Source organism: Rhinichthys klamathensis, unplaced genomic scaffold (assembly GCF_029890125.1).
Source record: "Rhinichthys klamathensis goyatoka isolate OS25496 unplaced genomic scaffold, OSU_Roscu_1.1 h1tg000554l_1, whole genome shotgun sequence".
Classification (NCBI taxonomy): domain Eukaryota; kingdom Metazoa; phylum Chordata; class Actinopteri; order Cypriniformes; family Leuciscidae; genus Rhinichthys; species Rhinichthys klamathensis.
The window spans coordinates 917268-938104 of record NW_026607023.1 but is presented as its reverse complement, the minus strand read 5'-3'; the positions used below and the strand labels follow the sequence as shown (position 1 = coordinate 938104).

The 20837-nt window shown below is 39.2% G+C and overlaps 1 protein-coding gene across 4 annotated transcripts in view; it reads left to right on the top strand.

The window, feature by feature from the left end:
• Positions 1-7355, top strand: part of rbm27 (RNA binding motif protein 27) — a 33906-nt gene extending 26551 nt beyond the window's left edge. Inside the window, exons 17-21 of one of the 4 annotated variants that reach the window (XM_056239116.1) lie at positions 2321-2425; positions 5122-5319; positions 6677-6760; positions 6858-6998; positions 7121-7355. In XM_056239116.1, coding sequence (XP_056095091.1) covers positions 2321-2425; positions 5122-5319; positions 6677-6760; positions 6858-6998; positions 7121-7210 — 618 coding nt within the window. In that variant the 3' untranslated portion in view covers positions 7211-7355. The remainder of the gene's footprint in view (positions 1-2320; positions 2426-5121; positions 5320-6676; positions 6761-6857; positions 6999-7120) is intronic. The other 3 variants (XM_056239117.1, XM_056239115.1, XM_056239119.1) reach the window with 3 other exon arrangements.
• The last annotated feature ends 13482 nt before the right edge of the window (positions 7356-20837 follow it).

The following is a 20837-nucleotide window of genomic DNA, read 5'->3' as shown; positions in this document are numbered from 1 at the left end:
GTATGCAGTGTCTTGGTCCAAGGTGCCATGTATGTGTAAAAGGATATTGGCGTATCTCAAAAAACATGGCCGCCATCGGCCAATGAAGTTTGAGCACCTGTGAGACGAGGTTAACGGAGGCCAATCGGAACGAAACTCTATGGGCATGTTCGACTCATGGCCCAAGAGGTCTGTAAGAGTTTTGAAAGAAATCGGCCACTAGTTGGCGCTAACGAGTTTTACGGCTCTGTAATCACGTGGTGTTGCACACATCCCCACAATATGCATATCATTTGATAGATCTCCTCATGCTGAACAACTTTGCCTCTAGAACCATTGCTGTCAATCAAACCGTTCATTAAATATTCACGAATATGTTAAAAACCTACTTTTGCGAACTAGTCCCTGGTTTTTCGTCCGATTGGAACCAGACCAGTCTAGGACAATTCTCTGGACACTCTAGATCAATAATTATCGAAAAAAAGTTGAACTTTGCCCTTTGCTTCGCTATAACAGGGTCATTTATAAAAGGGGTGTGTCAAAACACACTCAAAAGCCTATAAATCATAAATAAAAACTCAGAACTTCACAAAAATTGATGAGCATATGTGTCATACCATGGTGAAGAAGCATGCAAAGTTTCATGGAGATCGGACAATAGGTGGCGCTATAACTGTTGAAAAGCTTTAAAACCTTGTATTTCCTATGGTAAATTGCCTGTATTGGCTGTAAATGGTCTTTTCCATCTATGATCGTATAATTTTCATATCTTAATGTTTAAAACCAGTGCAGTACAATTATCTGGACTCTCTAGATCAATAATTATCAGAAAAGGTATAATTACTTCATTTGGATGGCTATAATAGAGTGTAAATCGGATGGCTATAACAGCTATAACAGCTTGGATGGCTATAACAGCCAATAAGTGGTATTTTACTGCCCCCTGCTGTCATTTCATCATACTACTCTCTAATATTTTTATATATAATTGATATTTAGACTTTATTAAATCATTATTTTAACATTTACAATCACATTTTGTCAAAATTCATCTATTGCTCTGTACTCTCTAGAACAATAATTATAGAAAAACGTATAACTTCTTCATTTGTATGACTATAATAGGGTCAATTCAATATGTAACCTTGACCGAAAGGCAATATCTTTTCAATAAATGCTCATAGCTTCTTAAAAAAAGGTCAAGAACAGCTATAACTGCTTGAAAAAAGGCTAACAGCCAATAAGTGGTATTTTACTGCCCCCTGCTGTTTAAAAAAAGTCATTTTGTCACACTACTCAACTATAATTAATATTTAGACTTTATAAATTCACTATTTTAACATTTACAATAACATTTAGTCAAAAATCGTCTATTGAAGTGACAATTGAGTCACATTGGCTCCTGAAGTTCCAAATGTCTCTATCTACATCAGAATGAGCGTGTGTAGATTAAATTATATGAAAACATGGCCTGTTGTATAAGTAGGCTGTAATAGCACTGTTGTCCACTAGATGAAGCAGCAGCATTAGATATTTTTAATCTTTTTTTATATGATTTTCACAATAACATATCCCAAAAATGTGTGTGTGTGTGTGTGTGTGTGTGTGTAAGCAGGCATTATGGAGTTAACATGAAAAAAATGGTTTGCTTCAGTGGAGAATACTGGAGAAACAAAGTAGTTTAAAATGAAAGTGAGCCAATAAGTGGTCTTCTACTGCCCTCTGCTGGCCACTCTTCTTATTAATAGTCTTTTTTTGTATATAGACACTATAAAATCACTTATATAACAATTACTATTATAACACATTCATATTTTGTCAGAGTTTATCACTTCAATTGTTCTTATGCTTCACATAATTGCTATCAACATGGTAAATCATGGTAAATAACGCCAGAAACATGGTAAATCATAGTAAAAAAGGTAAATCATGTTAGAATCCTGGTAAATTATTCTAGAATGTGCTATATCATGGTAAATCATCCTATAACATGGTATATCAAGGTAAACTATGGAAAAATCATGTTAGATTCATGGTAAATCATACTGGAACATGGTAAATCATGAAAAATCACACTGAAATGTAGTATATCATGGTAAATCATGCTTGCTACATAAAACTTAATGTATTTTGATGCTTTTGTGCTTAACGGCCTGAAAGGCCTTAACTGCTTGAACACCGCTAAAATGCTGCTTGCAGCTTTAATTAATATTTATTTTTGAACACAAAAAAATGTAACTGCAGGTTTAAAATTTAGAACCTAAATGTACATTGCCAATTTTGTTTTAAAAGATGTTACTAAATTTAAGTATAACTGTCTGGGTTTTTTTTCCGTCTCTAGGCACAGAAAGAGTTGCTGGATGCGGAGTTGGACTTCCATAAGAAGTTGACGTCAGGAGAAGACACAACAGACCTGAAGAGGAGGTTGGGTCAGTTGCAGGTGGAGGTAAGCGGCCACTTTCTGTCACTGTGACCTGTTCAGCCTGATGCCAATATCCAGAACGTGGCTTAATTTTATATATATATATATATATTTGCATCGTGCTGTCAAACGATACAAATATTTAATCGCGATTAATCGCATCAATGTCATAGTTAACTCGCGATTAATCGCACATTTTTGTCCCATTATTTTTTCTCATTTGAATGCTCTTATCAACGTGGAAAAGTGGATCGGCTTGCTTTGTGCAAATGTTTTTTATTGAAAACATCATTGGCATTTACTGTGTTAAATTTCACACTAACATTCTCACTTGGAGCAAATAATCTCTCACACAATGTAACACTGTCCATCAATAAAAGGGTGAAAGAAATATTGACGAGGGGGTGGAGAATTCGCATCAGCTGTGTGTGTGTGTGTGTGTGCTTGGCCATCATCAAGTGGTATTTCAGACTGGACGTGCTGCGATGATGATAGCTCAGTTCACAACGACAAAACACACAGATCACTTTGGTCTCGTCAATGGGACCATTTGGCAACTTTTTAAAAGTAAACTCTCCATTCAGAATCTTATTGGCATCCATTTCGGCGTCTCGCGCTCGTCGTCCACTCAAAGCGTAACGTTAATCTACTATTTGGCCGGGTCGCAAGCCCAAACAAGTGTGTGCGGCGTGCTGTTGTTTTGTTTGCGGTTTAGCTAGATCCGTTTGCGCTTTGGTCGACGAAGCAACAAAACGTCCTCGCGCGGCGCAAGAATGAATGGGTTTCATAGCGCAGCGCCGCGTCCTGTTGCAAAAGCATGTGGAAAAAAAATTACACCGTTTGCTAGGCCAAAAAGACCGTTAATCGTGCGATAAAAAAAATGTATACCGTTAAAATGGGTTTGCGTTAACGCCGTTAATAACGCGTTTAACTGACAGCCCAAATATATATACATTATATATATATATATATATATATATATATATATATATATATATATATATATATATATATATATATATGTATATGTATGTATAATTGTGTTTCGTTACTGAATTGTATTTTGTGATTTATTATTATTTCCCTTGTAGTTTTTTTTTAAGTTGCTTTTTATTTTACAAAAAATATTAGATGTATGCAGTAATCCAAATCTAATGTGAATCATGATTGACAGTAATTTGAACTACATTTTAAAACATCCAAACACATTACAGTAATTAATGGAATCGAGGTGATAATGAAAATATACAAAAATATCAAATAGAATTATAATTGTGCATTTAAATGAATTTACTCTTTTGAATTTAGAGTTAATATTATTATAGTTGTTTTGTTTGTTTATTTTGTAGTACCAAAAATGTCCCTATGACCTGACAGATACCTCTAAAGTAGCGATAGATGTGTGGCACACGTGTTAGGTTTAAAATGGGTCTCATTTTCCGGTTGGCTATTTTACAAGATTACATTTTTTTTATAGTTCTGCCTAAAACGCCATATGTGTTAGTTGCTAAGACGCCATACTTATTTTCAGATTTTTTTTTTTACTGAAGCAAAAGACACTGATGTGCCCAACCAGAACCTTCATAATCCATTTCATGCAAACACAATGTCACACTCAGCCCTAACGTTCACGTTCCTAAAACAAGAGAGACAACCGAAACACCATGGCTGGCACTGGGCTTATCTTAGCTGGTGTGAAATATGCATGTCATTACACTTCATCTCTTGCACATTTAACTCTGAGCACTTCCCAAACCCCAAGGACCAGTTCCCTAACAACACACGCTGGTGCTTTTCATCCCATTAAAGTTTGAGCAGCTCTCATGTAAGAAATGAGAGAAAGATCGAGGGAAGATAATTAACAGAAGAGAGCGGAAGTAAGAAACTGCAGGCTGAAAGACTGTTCAGGGCATGAAAGAGAAATGATCAGCATTTGGTGTGGCTTTAATTTTTCAGTCTGCAGTCAGGGTAAAGGTCAGGCACGTTACAAAGTCTGTGCTAGTTTGGAAGTTTAGAGGAGCTCACTATTCCCATACATCCATATATATATATATATCCTATTTCATTATATTTGTATCAATTTTAGTGCCGGGCAACGATTAATCGTGATAAGCGCATCCAAAATAAAGGTTTGTGTTTACATAACATATGTAAGTGTACTGTGTATAATTATTTTGTGTGTATATATATATAAATACACACACGGATGTATATATGTATATATTATGTGTGTGTGTATATATATATATATATATATATATATATATATATATATATATATACACATACATACATACATACATACATACACACACACACACACACACACACACACACACACACACACACACACACACACACACACACACACACACACACACACACACACACACACACACACACACACACACACACACACACAGTATATACATGCTGTCTGTTACTTTAATTTCCTATTATCACTGTAAAGCTGCTTTGAAACGATCTATGTTGTTAAAAGCGCTATATATAAATCTTGACTTGACATGCAAATATACATATACAATATAAATATACAAAATAATTATACACAGTACACACACATATTATGTAAACTTTGACTTTGGATGCGATTAATCGTTGCCCAGCACTAAATACATCAAATATATATTTATTATGTGATTATACTTTATATTGTAAGTTTTGTTCACACATCCCCCCTCTGGATTTGATTCGCGTAGGCCACCCGGCTGGGCCTGATATCGGCGGGACGGGGCAAACCCCCAGCGGCACCGGCCCGGGGCAGAGGGAGGGGCAGGGGGCGGAGCCTCAGGGGGCGTGGCGGAGGCAATCACATGGTGGTGGACCACCGGCCTCGAGCCATCTCTATTATCGGCTTCACACAGGAAGAGAAGGAGGAGCTCATGCCGCACTTCGTGGTAAGATTTGAGCTTAAATAGTGCAGGATTATATCTCCGTCTGTCTGTCTACCTGTCTGTCTGTCTGCCTATTCTGAATCTCAATGGGACCTCCTGGTTAAATAAAGGTATAATAATCTGTCTGTCTGTCAATCATCTGTCTGTCTCTCTGTCTGTCTGTCAATCATCTGTCTGTCTATCTATCTGTCTGTCTGTCAGTCTGTCAATCATCTGTCTGTCTGTCTGTCTGTCTGTCAATCATCTGTCTGTCTGTCTGTCTGTCTGTCTGTCTGTCTGTCAATCATCTGTCTGTCTGTCTGTCTGTCAATCATCTGTCTGTCTGTCTGTCTGTCTGTCTGTCTGTCAATCATCTGTCTGTCTGTCTGTCAATCATCTGTCTGTCTGTCTGTCAATCATCTGTCTGTCTGTCAATCATCTGTCTGTCTGTCTGTCAATCATCTGTCTGTCTGTCAATCATCTGTCTGTCTGTCTGTCATCATCTGTCTGTCTGTCTGTCAATCATCTGTCTGTCTGTCTGTCAATCATCTATCTGTCTGTCAATCATCTGTCTGTCTGTCTGTCTGTCTATCTATCTACCTGTCTGTCTGTCAATCATCTATCTGTCTGTCAATTATCTATCTGTCTGTCTGTCAATCGTCTGTCTGTCTCTCTGTTAATCATCTGTCTGTCTGTCTGTCAATCATCTATCTGTCTGTCAATCGTCTGTCTGTCTGTCTGTCAATCATCTATCTATCTGTCAATAATCTATCTATCTGTCTATCTGTCAATCAGCTATCTATCTGTCTGTCTGTCTGTCAATCATCTGTCTGTCTGTCAATCATCTATCTATCTGTCAATCATCTATCTATCTATCTACCTGTCTGTCTGTCTGTCTGTCAATCATCTATCTATCTGTCAATCATCTATCTATCTACCTGTCTGTCTGTCTGTCAATCATCTATCTATCTGTCAATCATCTATCTATCTACCTGTCTGTCTGTCTGTCTGTCAATCATCTATCTATCTATCTGTCTGTCAATCATCTATCTATCTGTCTGTCTGTCAATCATCTGTCTGTCTGTCAATTATCTATCTATCTGTCAATCATCTATCTATCTACCTGTCTGTCTGTCTGTCAATCATCTATCTATCTGTCTGTCTGTCAATCATCTGTCTGTCTGTCAATCATCTATCTATCTGTCTGTCTGTCAATCATCTGTCTGTCTGTCTGTCTGTCAATCATCTGTCTGTCTGTCAATCATCTATCTGTCTGTCAATCATCTGTCTGTCTATCTATCTACCTGTCTGTCTGTCAATCATCTGTCTGTCTGTATGTACGTGCCTAATTTATGCTAAATCCATATGACCTCTTGTGTAGAAATTTGGCGAGGTCGAGGAGCTTCACGACCACGACGCCACCAGTGTCGTAATGACCTTCAAAACCCGCAGTGAAGCAGAAAATGTACTGTCTTTTTACTTGTGTTTTTTGTTCTAAATTTGAGATTTATTTTAAGAGCTTAGTAGACTTTAACCACACTAAATAATCTTTTTTTTTTCAGGCTGCAAACCAAGGAGCAAAGTTCAAAGGTCGAATTCTACAGATCTCATGGTACAAACCTAAAACCCCATCTGTGTCCACCGAACCAGAAGAGGAAGAGTCCAAGGACGAGGTCAACGCTGCAGGAATCCATGTAATGACGGTAACTGCATGTTCAACTACTTTTACTGGCTAAACCAAACCAACATGAATATTACATTTCTAATAACACTGACAGGTTTTTGTTTTTAAGTTAAATGGTTGATCTTTTCTCATACTCTCTAGGATCCAGTCAGCCCCTTTCTGCTTCCAGAGGAAGAGGAAGAAGATGATGACGAAGAAGAGGAAGACGAGAGCCGCTCATGGAGGCGATGAGGAAGGGGAGACGGCACCACTTTTTGTTCAAGGACTCTCATTTTTAGTTTTTGTTTGTGAAGTTAATTTAAACATATTTGATTGAATAAGACAAAGTGTCTTTCTTTTTTTTGTTTTTTAAAGACGGTTTTCAGTATTTTGAGACATGTAGAAATGAAAAAGCAAAGCGCGTTCTCCGTACAGGAGAATATACGAGAATGTGAGACGTCTGTGGAGACTTGCAGTGTTTCTGTCACTCTGAAATTTCTGCTTTATGTATATCAAACTCTCACTTTTGCTGAGATTGAGTGTAAAATGTTTCAGCTGGGAAACATTTTGTTTCACTGTGCATGAGCAGATGTCAGTAACTCACAACATTTGTGACTACTGTGAATTATTCTTTTTTTTGTCTAAATTGTTTCACCCATTTTTTTTCCCAGTTTAATATGATTTAACATGAAACTTCATCTGCACTTTGTGCCACTTTGGTAGAAATATTCCAGATGGATGCACTCTTTTGGCATCTCTTTCCTTTGTGAAGAAACGAAATGCCCTCATGATGTCAAATGTTTTCACAAACAAACAAACAACAACAAAACGCTTTTGTATCTGCTCTCTAACGTTTAGGCAATATATATATATATATATATATCACCAGGTGGATTTTTCCTTCTTAATATTAATGTCACTTCCTGTAAATATGGACTCTATAGAAGATATATGTGGCACACTTGATTTTGGTCAGTGTGTCAGTGTTCATATTTATTTCTCACATCTCTAGATGATGTTCCAAAACCAAAAAGAGCTTTGGATGAGAATATGATTCTTGTTAATCGAGGTAAAATATGAACCGTGGTGTTGTGAATGTATTCAAAATTGATTTACACTTCATTTACGCCTTAAATTGACGTTTTACGAGATATGTGACTTTATTTCCCCCTTTTTTTGTGTGTATATTTTGTAAATGGTTGCAGTAACAATGATTGCTCACTTCATTATTTTAGCCGGTCGAATGAATGAATCGCTAAACGGATCGCATTCGAAACTCTTAGGCTTATTTAAGTGAGTGTATGACTAAATAAAACACACTCTTATAAGATTACACCATGCTTTAAAGAAGATTCTGTTGTATAGGTTTTTTTTTTTTTTTCTCATTTTTGACACTCCACTCATTTCAAAAGCCTGGTCCTGCAGAAATGGGTCCAAAACACACCCGTTTCTGTAACCTTCAATATTACCCAATAGCATGCTGGCGTATGTATGCGTGTGTTCATTTGAAAAAAGAAAATATGTGTATGTATGCATATATATTTTTTTAATATTCATATTTACATACTTTGCTAAAATGAAATCTAAGTTTATAGTTCCTTTTACTGAAGGAAGGACCAGTGTAAAACGTATGTATGCTGTTGATGTGACAGTAATAGCACGTTTCTTCGCCATTCGAATTTAGTGATGCACCCGTTTGTCCCGCTCTTCCCAATCGATGGTACATATTGTTTTTAGAATCTCTACAATGATTTCTCAATAACTCATTTGTTCATTTAAGGTCTGGCGGGTCTTGATATTGGTTTTGTACACGAGTCTAGAAGGACTCGAGACTGTGTGTGAATTTAAAGAATGGATTTTGCTCATTTGTATAACCCTTTTACTACACCACATTAGTACAAAGTCATACATTTAGCGTAAATAGATTTTGACTTTATTACTGTTTATAAATTTAAATATCTATGGATGTATTTTTCAGTTTTTTGTTTGTAAAATGGATTTCTAACAGTTGCATGTTTGCTTATCAATAAAGAGAATGGAATGGGGGTGAGCAAGAAGAATATCAAGGGAAACAAAATATTTTCAATTGGCCAAAAGTAAAATGATTTACAACAAACAAAAAAGGAAAAAGATGTCTCAGTGAAAAGAGAGAGAGAGAGATAAAAAAAGGAAGAAAAAAAAATCATGATCCATTCCAAGAATTATTCCCCTCTGAAACAGTTGTCGTGTGTTTTATTTTCTTTGTGAATGATTGTGCTGCATAATCCAAAAAAAACCAAACTTATATTTACTGTTTCTATGAAACGGTAAGATGCTACATTTGGACCTGTAATATAATTTTTATTTTGTAAGTAATTGTTAATCACGTGACAATTGAGATTTAGCAAGGCAGCTTTGAAAGAGTATAAGATGTTGTTTCTACATTCATTGTTTGCGTGTAGACACTGGGGCTGGTTGTCATGTTCCTAGTAATAATTTAAAGTCTTCATTATGACATTAAATATACAGTAATGTTGTATATACTGTATATTATATACTTCAAATGTTGACTACTGTATATACACATACATGCATAGTGTTGGGAGAAACACATTACAAGTAGCGAGTTATGTAATCAGATTACTTTTTCAAGTAACTAGTAAAGTAACGCATTACTTTAAAATGTAGCAAAAAAAAAAATCTAAGTTACTTTTTCAAATAAGTAACGCAAGTACTCCTGTCCCCATGTTGAGAAAACCCGGGAGTAAGTGCAGAGTAAACGATAGTTATTGTAGTCCTAGACTAAACGTGAGCTATTTAATCATCTCACTTGTACAAAAAGGATTCAGTATTCCTCATAATCAATAAAATAAGTCAAATGGAAAATCAAAAAAACGGCAAACCTTCAAAAATGTAATATGTTAAATAAAACTATTATTTTTATGCATTTAATCTCACTTTAGTGATCAATGTACTTCGATGATTCAGTTAAACCATAAGCAACAATGAGTAGATTTTTTGTGTTTATTGAAGTAAGTGTTAGACTTTTTTTCTCCTGCATCTTATTCTTCTGTGATCCAGAATGGCAGCAGAGCTGAAAGGTTTGTTTGAGCAGCAAAAATAAATAAGCCCAGCCCCGGTGAGAAAAAGTGACGCAAATGTAACACAACATTACTTTTGTTAAAAAGGAACCAAGTATCACAATTAGTTACTTTTTAAGGGAGTAGCAAATGTAATATTATTATTGTAATGAATTACTTTTCAAATAATTTTTCCTCAACACTATATATATATATACTCACCTAAAGGATTATTAGGAACACCTGTTCAATTTCTCATTAATGCAATTATCTAATCAACCAATCACATGGCAGTTGCTTCAATGCATTTAGGGGTGTGGTCCTGGTCAAGACAATCTCCTGAACTCCAAACTGAATGTCAGAATGGGAAAGAAAGGTGATTTAAGCAATTTTGAGCGTGGCATGGTTGTTGGTGCCAGACAGGCCGGTCTGAGTATTTCACAATCTGCTCAGTTACTGGGATTTTCACGCACAACCATTTCTAGGGTTTACAAAGAATGGTGTGAAAAGGGAAAAACATCCAGTATGCGGCAGTCCTGTGGGCGAAAATGCCTTGTTGATGCTAGAGGTCAGAGGAGAATGGGCCGACTGATTCAAGCTGATAGAAGAGCAACTTTGACTGAAATAACCACTCGTTACAACCGAGGTATGCAGCAAAGCATTTGTGAAGCCACAACACGCACAACCTTGAGGCGGATGGGCTACAACAGCAGAAGACCCCACCGGGTACCACTCATCTCCACTACAAATAGGAAAAAGAGGCTACAATTTGCAAGAGCTCACCAAAATTGGACAGTTGAAGACAGGAAAAATGTTGCCTGGTCTGATGAGTCTCGATTTCTGTTGTGACATTCAGATGGTAGAGTCAGAATTTGGCGTAAACAGAATGACAACATGGATCCATCATTACCACTGTGCAGGCTGGTGGTGGTGGTGTAATGGTGTGGGGGATGTTTTCTTGGCACACTTTAGGCCCCTTAGTGCCAATTGGGCATCGTTTAAATGCCACGGCCTACCTGAGCATTGTTTCTGACCATGTCCATCCCTTTATGGCCACCATGTACCCATCGCCTGATGGCTACTTCCAGCAGGATAATGCACCATGTCACAAAGCTCGAATCATTTCAAATTGGTTTCTTGAACATGACAATGAGTTCACTGTACTATAATGGCCCCCACAGTCACCAGATCTCAACCCAATAGAGCATCTTTGGGATGTGGTGGAACGGGAGCTTCCTGCCCTGGATGTGCATCCCACAAATCTCCATCAACTGCAAGATGCTATCCTATCAATATGGGCCAACATTTCTAAAGAATGCTTTTAGCACCTTATTGAATCAATGCCACGTAGAATTAAGGCAGTTCTGAAGGCGAAAGGGGGTCAAACACAGTATTAGTATGGTGTTCCTAATAATCCTTTAGGTGAGTGGATATACAGTATATATATATTGTGTGATACACTACTGTAACTGTGGAGTGTGTTCACTGGTTAAAGAAGACGACCAACATATGAAATACTATCAGAAATATAAAAGGACAAAATTTCACAACAGATCTGATTTTTAATTTAGTTAATTCAATGGATTTTCACAAACCCATATAAACCATCATATGTAATGCCTGAGTTACACGTCACTTTTGTCTGAAGGAGACGTGCAGGAGAGCCTAAAACATAGCAGTGAAACACAGCGTCTCATTCCCCTTCTCTGGGAACCAGGTTGCTTGTCCAACCTGAGGCGTTTCCTTTCCATGTGGAGCTTTAAAGCTGTCTTGGTGTTGACGCTATGGGGAATTACCCACTATGCCTTGTTGAAAGAATGCCTACCTATGAATATGTAGAAAGAAAGTGGGCATAGCATTGAGTGACTCTACGGGACTAGGCCAGAGTCAAGAGAGCGTCAATACCAAAGGCGCATACTTGGTGATTTATGCAAAAAGCAACAAGTGTCTTTCTGAACCGACATGAGAGCAATAGAGCTAGCAGGAGAAGCCCAAAAGGGACAAACTCCTGTCAGACTACTCCCCATGCTCTGAAATGATTACACACATGCTTTAGACACCGGTCATGCTGATGCCGTTGCCCACAGCATCAACACCATGACACACATTGATGTATTACTTTGAAAGGGAACCACATTAAACAGGCATTCACGAGTTCACACTTACAAATAAGTCAGATAAAATAAATGCGTATTTTGCATGCTGTCCGAGGAGCATTCGGCCCGAACCCAGAGTACTCCCCCCCGTATTGCTGGTTAAGAAGTAACCAGGCGAGTGTGAGGAGACGGGGTGGTGGAGGGATGCTGAAAAACTGTCGAGGAACATTGGTGAGTCAAATGAGTATATACTGTATATAGGTCTCCAACTCAAGCTGATTGGATAGACATGTTATTTACTGATTGTCGACAGCTGGTTGGTATGAAGTGATAATTGGATCAATTATTTGAACATGCTCCTCCCGAACTTTGTTTATAAAACATCATTTTGTGTGGCTATTTGAGTCAGAACTATAAAACCACTGACCTTTAGTCCTTTTCACAACTTGTCCTGTAGGTCCCCTTTATGTCTTTTAGAGTTTTTATACTTTAGATTGTTTTATTATTGTTTTTCTTGTATTGTTTTAATAACTGTTCTGCTATATTGTATAGGGTTGAAAAGTCTAAAGCGTATGCGCCAGAGAAACAAGCATGCAGCTCGCATCTTGCATCTTTAGAACATCCATTTGCGTTCGCTCTGGATATTACATTATCTTCATGATGTTGAAATACAATGAGTGTAGTGCAGAAAAGGGGCGGAGCTACATAAGGTCTACTGTATCATTTCTGAGTCTGAACTATCTTTACACTATATTACACTAAGAAGCTAACATTAGTGAGATTTTCAACAGACTATTATACAGCTTGAAATGAGAAACAGTTTCAGGGTTGATATACTATTAGTAAAATGAGATATAAACCAATCTGCCACTGATGGTTTCTGAAACAGTTGACACTAATGCATTTTATTAATAATTTGACAATTTATCAATATTGGTAGACCGAAGGTTGCGGGTTCAATTCTCAATACTGACAGGAAATGACTGAGGTGCCCTTGAGCTCTCCGGGCACCACAGCAAAAATGGCTGCCCACTGCTCCGGGTGTGTGTCCACAGTTTGCAGTGTGTGTGTGTGTGTGTCTGTGTTCACTACTCACTCCTAATGTGTGTGCACTAACTTGGATGGGTTATCATATAGTGTGCACTAATCCGAGTGTGGGTTATCATACTTAACATGTCAGAAAATCTTTCAACCCCTCCCTCCATCTGAGAACACAGCACGCACCTTCACTGCCTGTCATTAACATATTCTTGGTCTTCTCCCCTGACAGCCATCAATCCTTACTACCAGCAGGGTTTTTTGGCTGTGTATGCCATGTACACCAAGTGAAAATTTCCCCTCTTAGTCATTCAAAATATTCACAAAAATATAACCTTTAATTGTAGTGAATTTACAAATGTGAAATAAATGAAATGATATGGTTTTCTCTGAAATATGTGTGCCAAAATTATTGGAAGAGTTGACAACTGAAAATCTAACTGAAGTATATTCCCGTTCATGTGATATGTTTTTAAGGTCACCTTAGTGATCAGGAACACTTAAATAGATAGTTCACCCCAAAATGTAAATTCTGTCATTATTTACTCACCCACCCTCATGTTGTTCCAAACCCCGTAAGACTTTCGTTCATCTCTCGGAACACGAATTAAGATCTTTTTGATGAAATCTGAGAGCTTTTTGTCCCTCCATCGACAGCTACACAACTACCACTTTGACGCCTCAAAAATTTAATAAAGAGATCGTAAAACTAATCCATATAAAATGGAAATCCCAATTTCCGGAATGGTAAATGGACTGCATTTATATAACACATTATATTGCCTCACACCAACGGCCATCCCGAGGCACCATCCAGCTCGTCGGGAGCAGCTGGGGTTAGGTGTCTTGCTCATGGACACCTCGACACTTGGTCAGGTGGAACCGGGGATTTAACCACCAACCTTCCGGTTTGTAGACAACCTACATGAACCACTGAGCTACTGCCACCCCATTAATTATTTAATTTAGGCTTTTTTCACATATAAGCATTCATCAACTCACACATCAGATATGGTAAACAAAAGCTCAAGCATGTTGGCTTGACGTGCGAGAACCAATGAAGTTCATTCTCGTGTTACGCAGCACGTTTGAGCTTTCAGCAAGAACCAATGAGGTTCATTCTCGTGTTACACAGCATGTTTGAGCTTTCAGCAAGAACCAATGAGGTTCATTCTTGTGTTACGCAGCACGTTTGAGCTTCAGCAAGAACCAATGAGGTTCATTCTCGTGTTACGCAGCATGTTTTAGCTTCAGCAAGAACCATTGAGGTTCATTCTCGTGTTACGCAGCACGTTTGAGCTTTCAGCAAGAACCAATGAGGTTCATTCTCGTGTTACGCAGCATGTTTGAGCTTTCAGCAAGAACCAATGAGGTTCATTCTCGTGTTACGCAGCACGTTTGAGCTTTCAGCAAGAACCAATGAGGTTCATTCTCGTGTTACGCAGCACGTTTGAGCTTCAGCAAGAACCAATGAGGTTCATTCTAGTGTTACGCAGCACGTTTGAGCTTCAGCAAGAACCAATGAGGTTCATTCTCGTGTTACGCAGCATGTTTGAGCTTTCAGCAAGAACCAATGAGGTTCATTCTCATGTTACGCAGCACGTTTGAGCTTTCAGCAAGAACCAATGAGGTTCATTCTCGTGTTACACAGCACATTTGAGCTTCCAGCAAGAACCAATGAGGTTCATTCTCGTGTTAGGCAGCACGTTTGAGCTTCAGCAAGAACCAATGAGGTTCATTCTCGTGTTACGCAGCACGTTTGAGCTTCAGCAAGAACCAATGAGGTTCATTCTCGTGTTAGGCAGCACGTTTGAGCTTCAGCAAGAACCAATGAGGTTCATTCTCGTGTTACACAGCACGTTTGAGCTTCAGCAAGAACCAATGAGGTTCATTCTCGTGTTACGCAGCACGTTTGAGCTTCAGCAAGAACCAATGAGGTTCATTCTTGTGTTACGCAGCACGTTTGAGCTTCAGAAAGAACCAATGAGGTTCATTCTAGTGTTACGCAGCACGTTTGAGCTTCAGCAAGAGCCAATGAGGTTCATTCTCATGTTACGCAGCACGTTTAAGCTTTCAGCAAGAACCAATGAGGTTCATTCTCGTGTTACGCAGCACGTTTGAGCTTCAGCAAGAACCAATGAGGTTCATTCTCGTGTTACGCAGCACGTTTGAGCTTCAGCAAGAGCCAATGAGGTTCATTCTCATGTTACGCAGCACGTTTAAGCTTCAGCAAGAGCCAATGAGGCATTCTCGTGTTACGCAGCACGTTTGAGCTTCAGCAAGAACCAATGAGGTTCATTCTCATGTTACGCAGCACGTTTAAGCTTTCAGCAAGAACCAATGAGGTTCATTCTCATGTTACGCAGCACGTTTAAGCTTTCAGCAAGAACCAATGAGGTTCATTCTCGTGTTACGCAGCACGTTTGAGCTTCAGCAAGAGCCAATGAGGTTCATTCTCATGTTACGCAGCACGTTTAAGCTTCAGCAAGAGCCAATGAGGCATTCTCGTGTTACGCAGCACGTTTGAGCTTCAGCAAGAGCCAATGAGGTTCATTCTCGTGTTACGCAGCACGTTTGAGCTTCAGCAAGAACCAATGAGGTTCATTCTCGTGTTACGCAGCACGTTTGAGCTTCAGCAAGAACCAATGAGGTTCATTCTCGTGTTACGCAGCACGTTTGAGCTTCAGCAAGAACCAATGAGGTTCATTCTCGTGTTACGCAGCACGTTTAAGCTTTCAGCAAGAACCAATGAGGTTCATTCTCGTGTTACGCAGCACGTTTGAGCTTTCAGCAAGAACCAATGAGGTTCATTCTCGTGTTACGAAGCACGTTTGAGCTTTCAGCAAGAACCAATGAGGTTCATTCTCGTGTTACGCAGCACGTTTGAGCTTTCAGCAAGAACCAATGAGGTTCATTCTCGTGTTACGAAGCACGTTTGAGCTTTCAGCAAGAACCAATGAGGTTCATTCTAGTGTTACGCAGCACGTTTGAGCTTCAGCAAGAACCAATGAGGTTCATTCTCGTGTTACGCAGCACGTTTGAGCTTCAGCAAGAACCAATGAGGTTCATTCTCGTGTTACGCAGCACGTTTGAGCTTTCAGCAAGAACCAATGAGGTTCATTCTCGTGTTACGAAGCACGTTTGAGCTTCAGCAAGAACCAATGAGGTTCATTCTCGTGTTACGCAGCACGTTTGAGCTTCTGCAAGAACCAATGGGGTTCATTCTCGTGTTACGCAGCACGTTTGAGCTTCAGCAAGAACCAATGAGGTTCATTCTCGTGTTACGCAGCACGTTTGAGCTTCTGCAAGAACCAATGGGGTTCATTCTCGTGTTACGCAACACGTTTGAGCTTTCAGCAAGAGCCAATGAGGTTCATTCTCGTGTTACGCATCACGTTTGAGCTTCTGCAAGAACCAATGGGGTTCATTCTCGTGTTACGCAACACGTTTGAGCTTTCAGCAAGAGCCAATGAGGTTCATTCTCGTGTTACGCAGCACGTTTGAGCTTCTGCAAGAACCAATGGGGTTCATTCTCGTGTTACGCAACACGTTTGAGCTTTCAGCAAGAGCCAATGAGGTTCATTCTCGTGTTACGCAGCACGTTTGAGCTTCAGCAAGAGCCAATGAGGTTCATTCTCGTGTTACGCAGCACGTTTGAGCTTCTGCAAGAACCAATGGGGTTCATTCTCGTGTTACGCAACACGTTTGAGCTTTCAGCAAGAGCCAATGAGGTTCATTCTCGTGTTACGCATCACGTTTGAGCTTCAGCAAGAACCAATGAGGTTCATTCTAGTGTTACGCAGCACGTTTGAGCTTTCAGCAAGAACCAATGAGGTTCATTCTAGTGTTACGCAGCACGTTTGAGCTTTCAGCAAGAACCAATGAGGTTCATTCTCGTGTTACACAGCACGTTTGAGCTTCAGCAAGAACCAATGAGGTTCATTCTCGTGTTACGCAGCACGTTTGAGCTTCAGCAAGAACCAATGAGGTTCATTCTAGTGTTACGCAGCACGTTTGAGCTTTCAGCAAGAACCAATGAGGTTCATTCTCGTGTTACGCAGCACGTTTGAGCTTCAGCAAGAACCAATTGGGTTCATTCTAGTGTTACGCAGCACGTTTGAGCTTCAGCAAGAACCAATGAGGTTCATTCTAGTGTTACGCAGCACGTTTGAGCTTTCAGCAAGAACCAATGAGGTTCATTGTCGTGTTACACAGCACGTTTGAGCATCAGCAAGAACCAATGAGGTTCATTCTAGTGTTACGCAGCACGTTTGAGCTTTCAGCAAGAACCAATGAGGTTCATTCTTGTGTTACGCAGCACGTTTGAGCTTTCAGCAAGAACCAATGAGGTTCATTCTCGTGTTACGCAGCACGTTTGAGCTTCAGCAAGAACCAATGAGGTTCATTCTCGTGTTACGCAGCACGTTTGAGCTTCAGCAAGAACCAATGAGGTTCATTCTTGTGTTACGCAGCACGTTTGAGCTTCAGCAAGAACCAATGAGGTTCATTCTCACAAATTTTCAGTTAGTTTTGTGCATATTTACCAAGGGTGCCAGTATTTGTGGAGGCCACTGCTTACACATTTCAATACCCTATTCTGTACATTTTCCACATATTGGACACATTTTAATAAATGATGCTGAACAATCTAATGTATTGAGTTCTCTTGGAATCATAATGCATGTAACCTTTGTTCATTATAGCCAAATAGGACATGTTACAGGAACGTTTGCTTAATGTAAAAAAAAAACATTACCATAACCATTAACTACCAATAAAAATAAAATGATAGGGCTGTTAAAAATGTTGGAGCCCCAACTCAATAAGAATGATGTAAATAAAGGAACATTCTGCACATTCAACAATTCAGCATTCTAAATATTTGAAAGATGTTTATATTCAGCTGCCGCCTGGCTTATCCCGCCCTTCTTAGCCAAACTTTCGACACAGTGTAAAAGTTAATTTGGCCTCAGTGGCTTTGACATATTCAAATGCTCATGAATAATACACAGCCATCCCTTACTTTGGGAAGCCAAGTGAAAAACACTCAGAGTCTATTTGATTTAATGCAAGCAGTGTTGATTGCCCCTTGGGACGGCACGTCAACCACCAGCTTTACCCGCTCGTCATTTTCTCATCCCTTGCTGCTGGAGCGACAAGCACTCAGAGCTCGCTTGGAGCCTGGATACAAATGGAAATGGATGGAGGAAACACACCGACGACAACGGCGAGGTCATTGCGCAGATCAGAGCTATAATGCCTGCAGAAGAGCAAACTCCTGTCACATCTCACCAAAACCATATCAATAAAACATGCCACCTGAAATCACTGCTATGTTGTTGCCGGCTGATGACAACCCCGCAAATACCATCGCAACCGTTAAATAATAAATCTGGGTTTTTTTGTTTCGTTTTTTTTAGATGACAATAGGAGGCTTTAAGATGATGTAGGCAGATGCACAGCTATCAGAGTAAGAGACCGGTGAGGTTGATCTTTCCATGCATGCAATGTGAGCCCTGATGATACAGAAGCATCAGTCAGGTGGTTTGGCTGTCAAAGCCCAGTGACACATAGTCACCATTTGGTTCTCGTCTGTTTGGTTCGTTTAACATGTGTTTGTTTGGTTCATCTGCGGTACCTACACATTATCATGACTTGGATATTCCTTTTAATTTAGAACCTTTTGTTTCTGCTTTTAAAAACAATTACTTATTAGTTTGCACTATACGTTACATTCACAAATAATAACTCAACTAAAAACATTCAGATCATTGAGGATCAAAAAAAGCATGCCTATTGTAGTTTCATTAATTTAACCATAAAATAAAATAAAAACATTAAAACAAAAAAAGACATTTTAACGTTATCATTATCTTGTTTCCTTTAAATTTTTCACTTCACAGACAATAACAAAATGCAAATATCATAGGGTCAATGTCAAATATGGATGTCTGACATGATAAAAAGGGGAATTTTTATTTTTATTTTGGCTACATAAGTTTAGGTTTATTTAATTACTTTAAATGTGAAATGGTGTAATCATCAATTAAATATAATTGAAATACTTTACAATAAGGTACCATTTGTTAACATTAGTTAACTACAATATAATACAACATAAACTAAGAATGCTAAAAAGTAGCTAAAAACTAAGAAGTAAAAATACTTCTAAAGCATTTAACTAATTGTGACGATTCCCTGTGTCTCTGTGTTTAAGGACTTTTATTTTTATGTTCTTTGTATTGATGTTTCGTTTCAGTTCCTGTGATTTTAGTTCCTGTTTCCATTGTCCTCTTGTTTGTTTCCATAGTTATCTTTGTTAGTTACCATGTCAACTAATCACCTACAGCTGTCCTTCATTTAGCCCCTTGTCATTTTGTTTATTTAAACCCTCAGTCTTGTCTTGTGGTAATGTTTCGTGCTGGTATGAATCTCTGTTTGGTTCCTTGTGTTTAATACATGTTATTTTATTGTTCATCTGCAACAAGCCTCTTTCATTTGGATTATCAAGTTAAGCCAGTACATGACACACGTTATTGTTCATTTTAAAATGTTTTAATGCACTAGTTGTATCTTTTAATATTATTTCCTGGATTAGAGCAAACCTGAACTAACTATGAATAGTAGCCTAGTATTTAACAAATTTTAACAAAAATTAATAAGTAAGTAGGCCTAAAAAATAAAACCAAAAATGTAAATATTAATATGTAAAAAAGTTTTTGAGGTAAATTCATCAAATGCTATACTTCCGCTAAAAAATAGTTCCCATTCAGTCAGTCACGTTGGTCGTTATGTCGATACTGACGTATTGGAGTCTCGCCTGGGAGCAGGGAGGGGTAACTATATGAGCCAATGGATATTGGCCAGTGAGATTTGCATGCCGAGCCACTCCTACCCAGACATACGGGTATATAAGGCCGGATCGCACTCATTCATTCATACTTTGCTTCGGAGCAGAGTGATTGTAAACCGTGATCGCTCATTCAAGTCATCCTTCGTCTGAAGTGGAATGCTGTTGAGGAGAAACATCCATTTTAATTGCTAAAAAGAGCTTATTCCTGAGGAGATCTCTCCTGTCAGTGTGAGGGTGCATCCAGCGGTGATTCACTTCCTGAGAGAGCAGTGCACTGAGAAGTGCAGCTTTTCACCCATCAGCGTTTTGGCCTGTAAGAGCAGATTTCCTGAAAGAGCAAGCATGGGCGGCCAGCTGTCTTTTTAAAGATGTCTTTCTGTTCACGTGTTTCTGGATGCGGCCGTTTACAGGCTTCATCTGACAGCCACGATTGCTGTCTCAAATGTCTGAGCCGAGAGCATACTGAGAAAGCATTCGTGGATGGTTCATGCTCTCACTGCGAGCATTGAGCCAGGGTTGATGCAGGAACTGTGCACAGAGACTGACCTCGCCCTCTGGGCGACAAAAGTGATAGCGCAAGCCCTCGGCCAGACGATGTCCACCTTGCTGGTCCAGGAGCACCATCTCTGGTTGGACCTGGCTGAGATGAAGGGTGTTGACAAAGTTCGCTTTCTTTGGCCAGCCTCGGAAACACTGTCGAGGACTTTGCCCAGCAGTTCTCGGGAGTTCAGAAGTAGACTGAGGCCATAAAACATATTCTGGCCCGGCATGACACCACCGCCACCAGGCCGCCACGGGCTGGCCCTCAGTCTACTTGGCGCCAAGGGCATTCC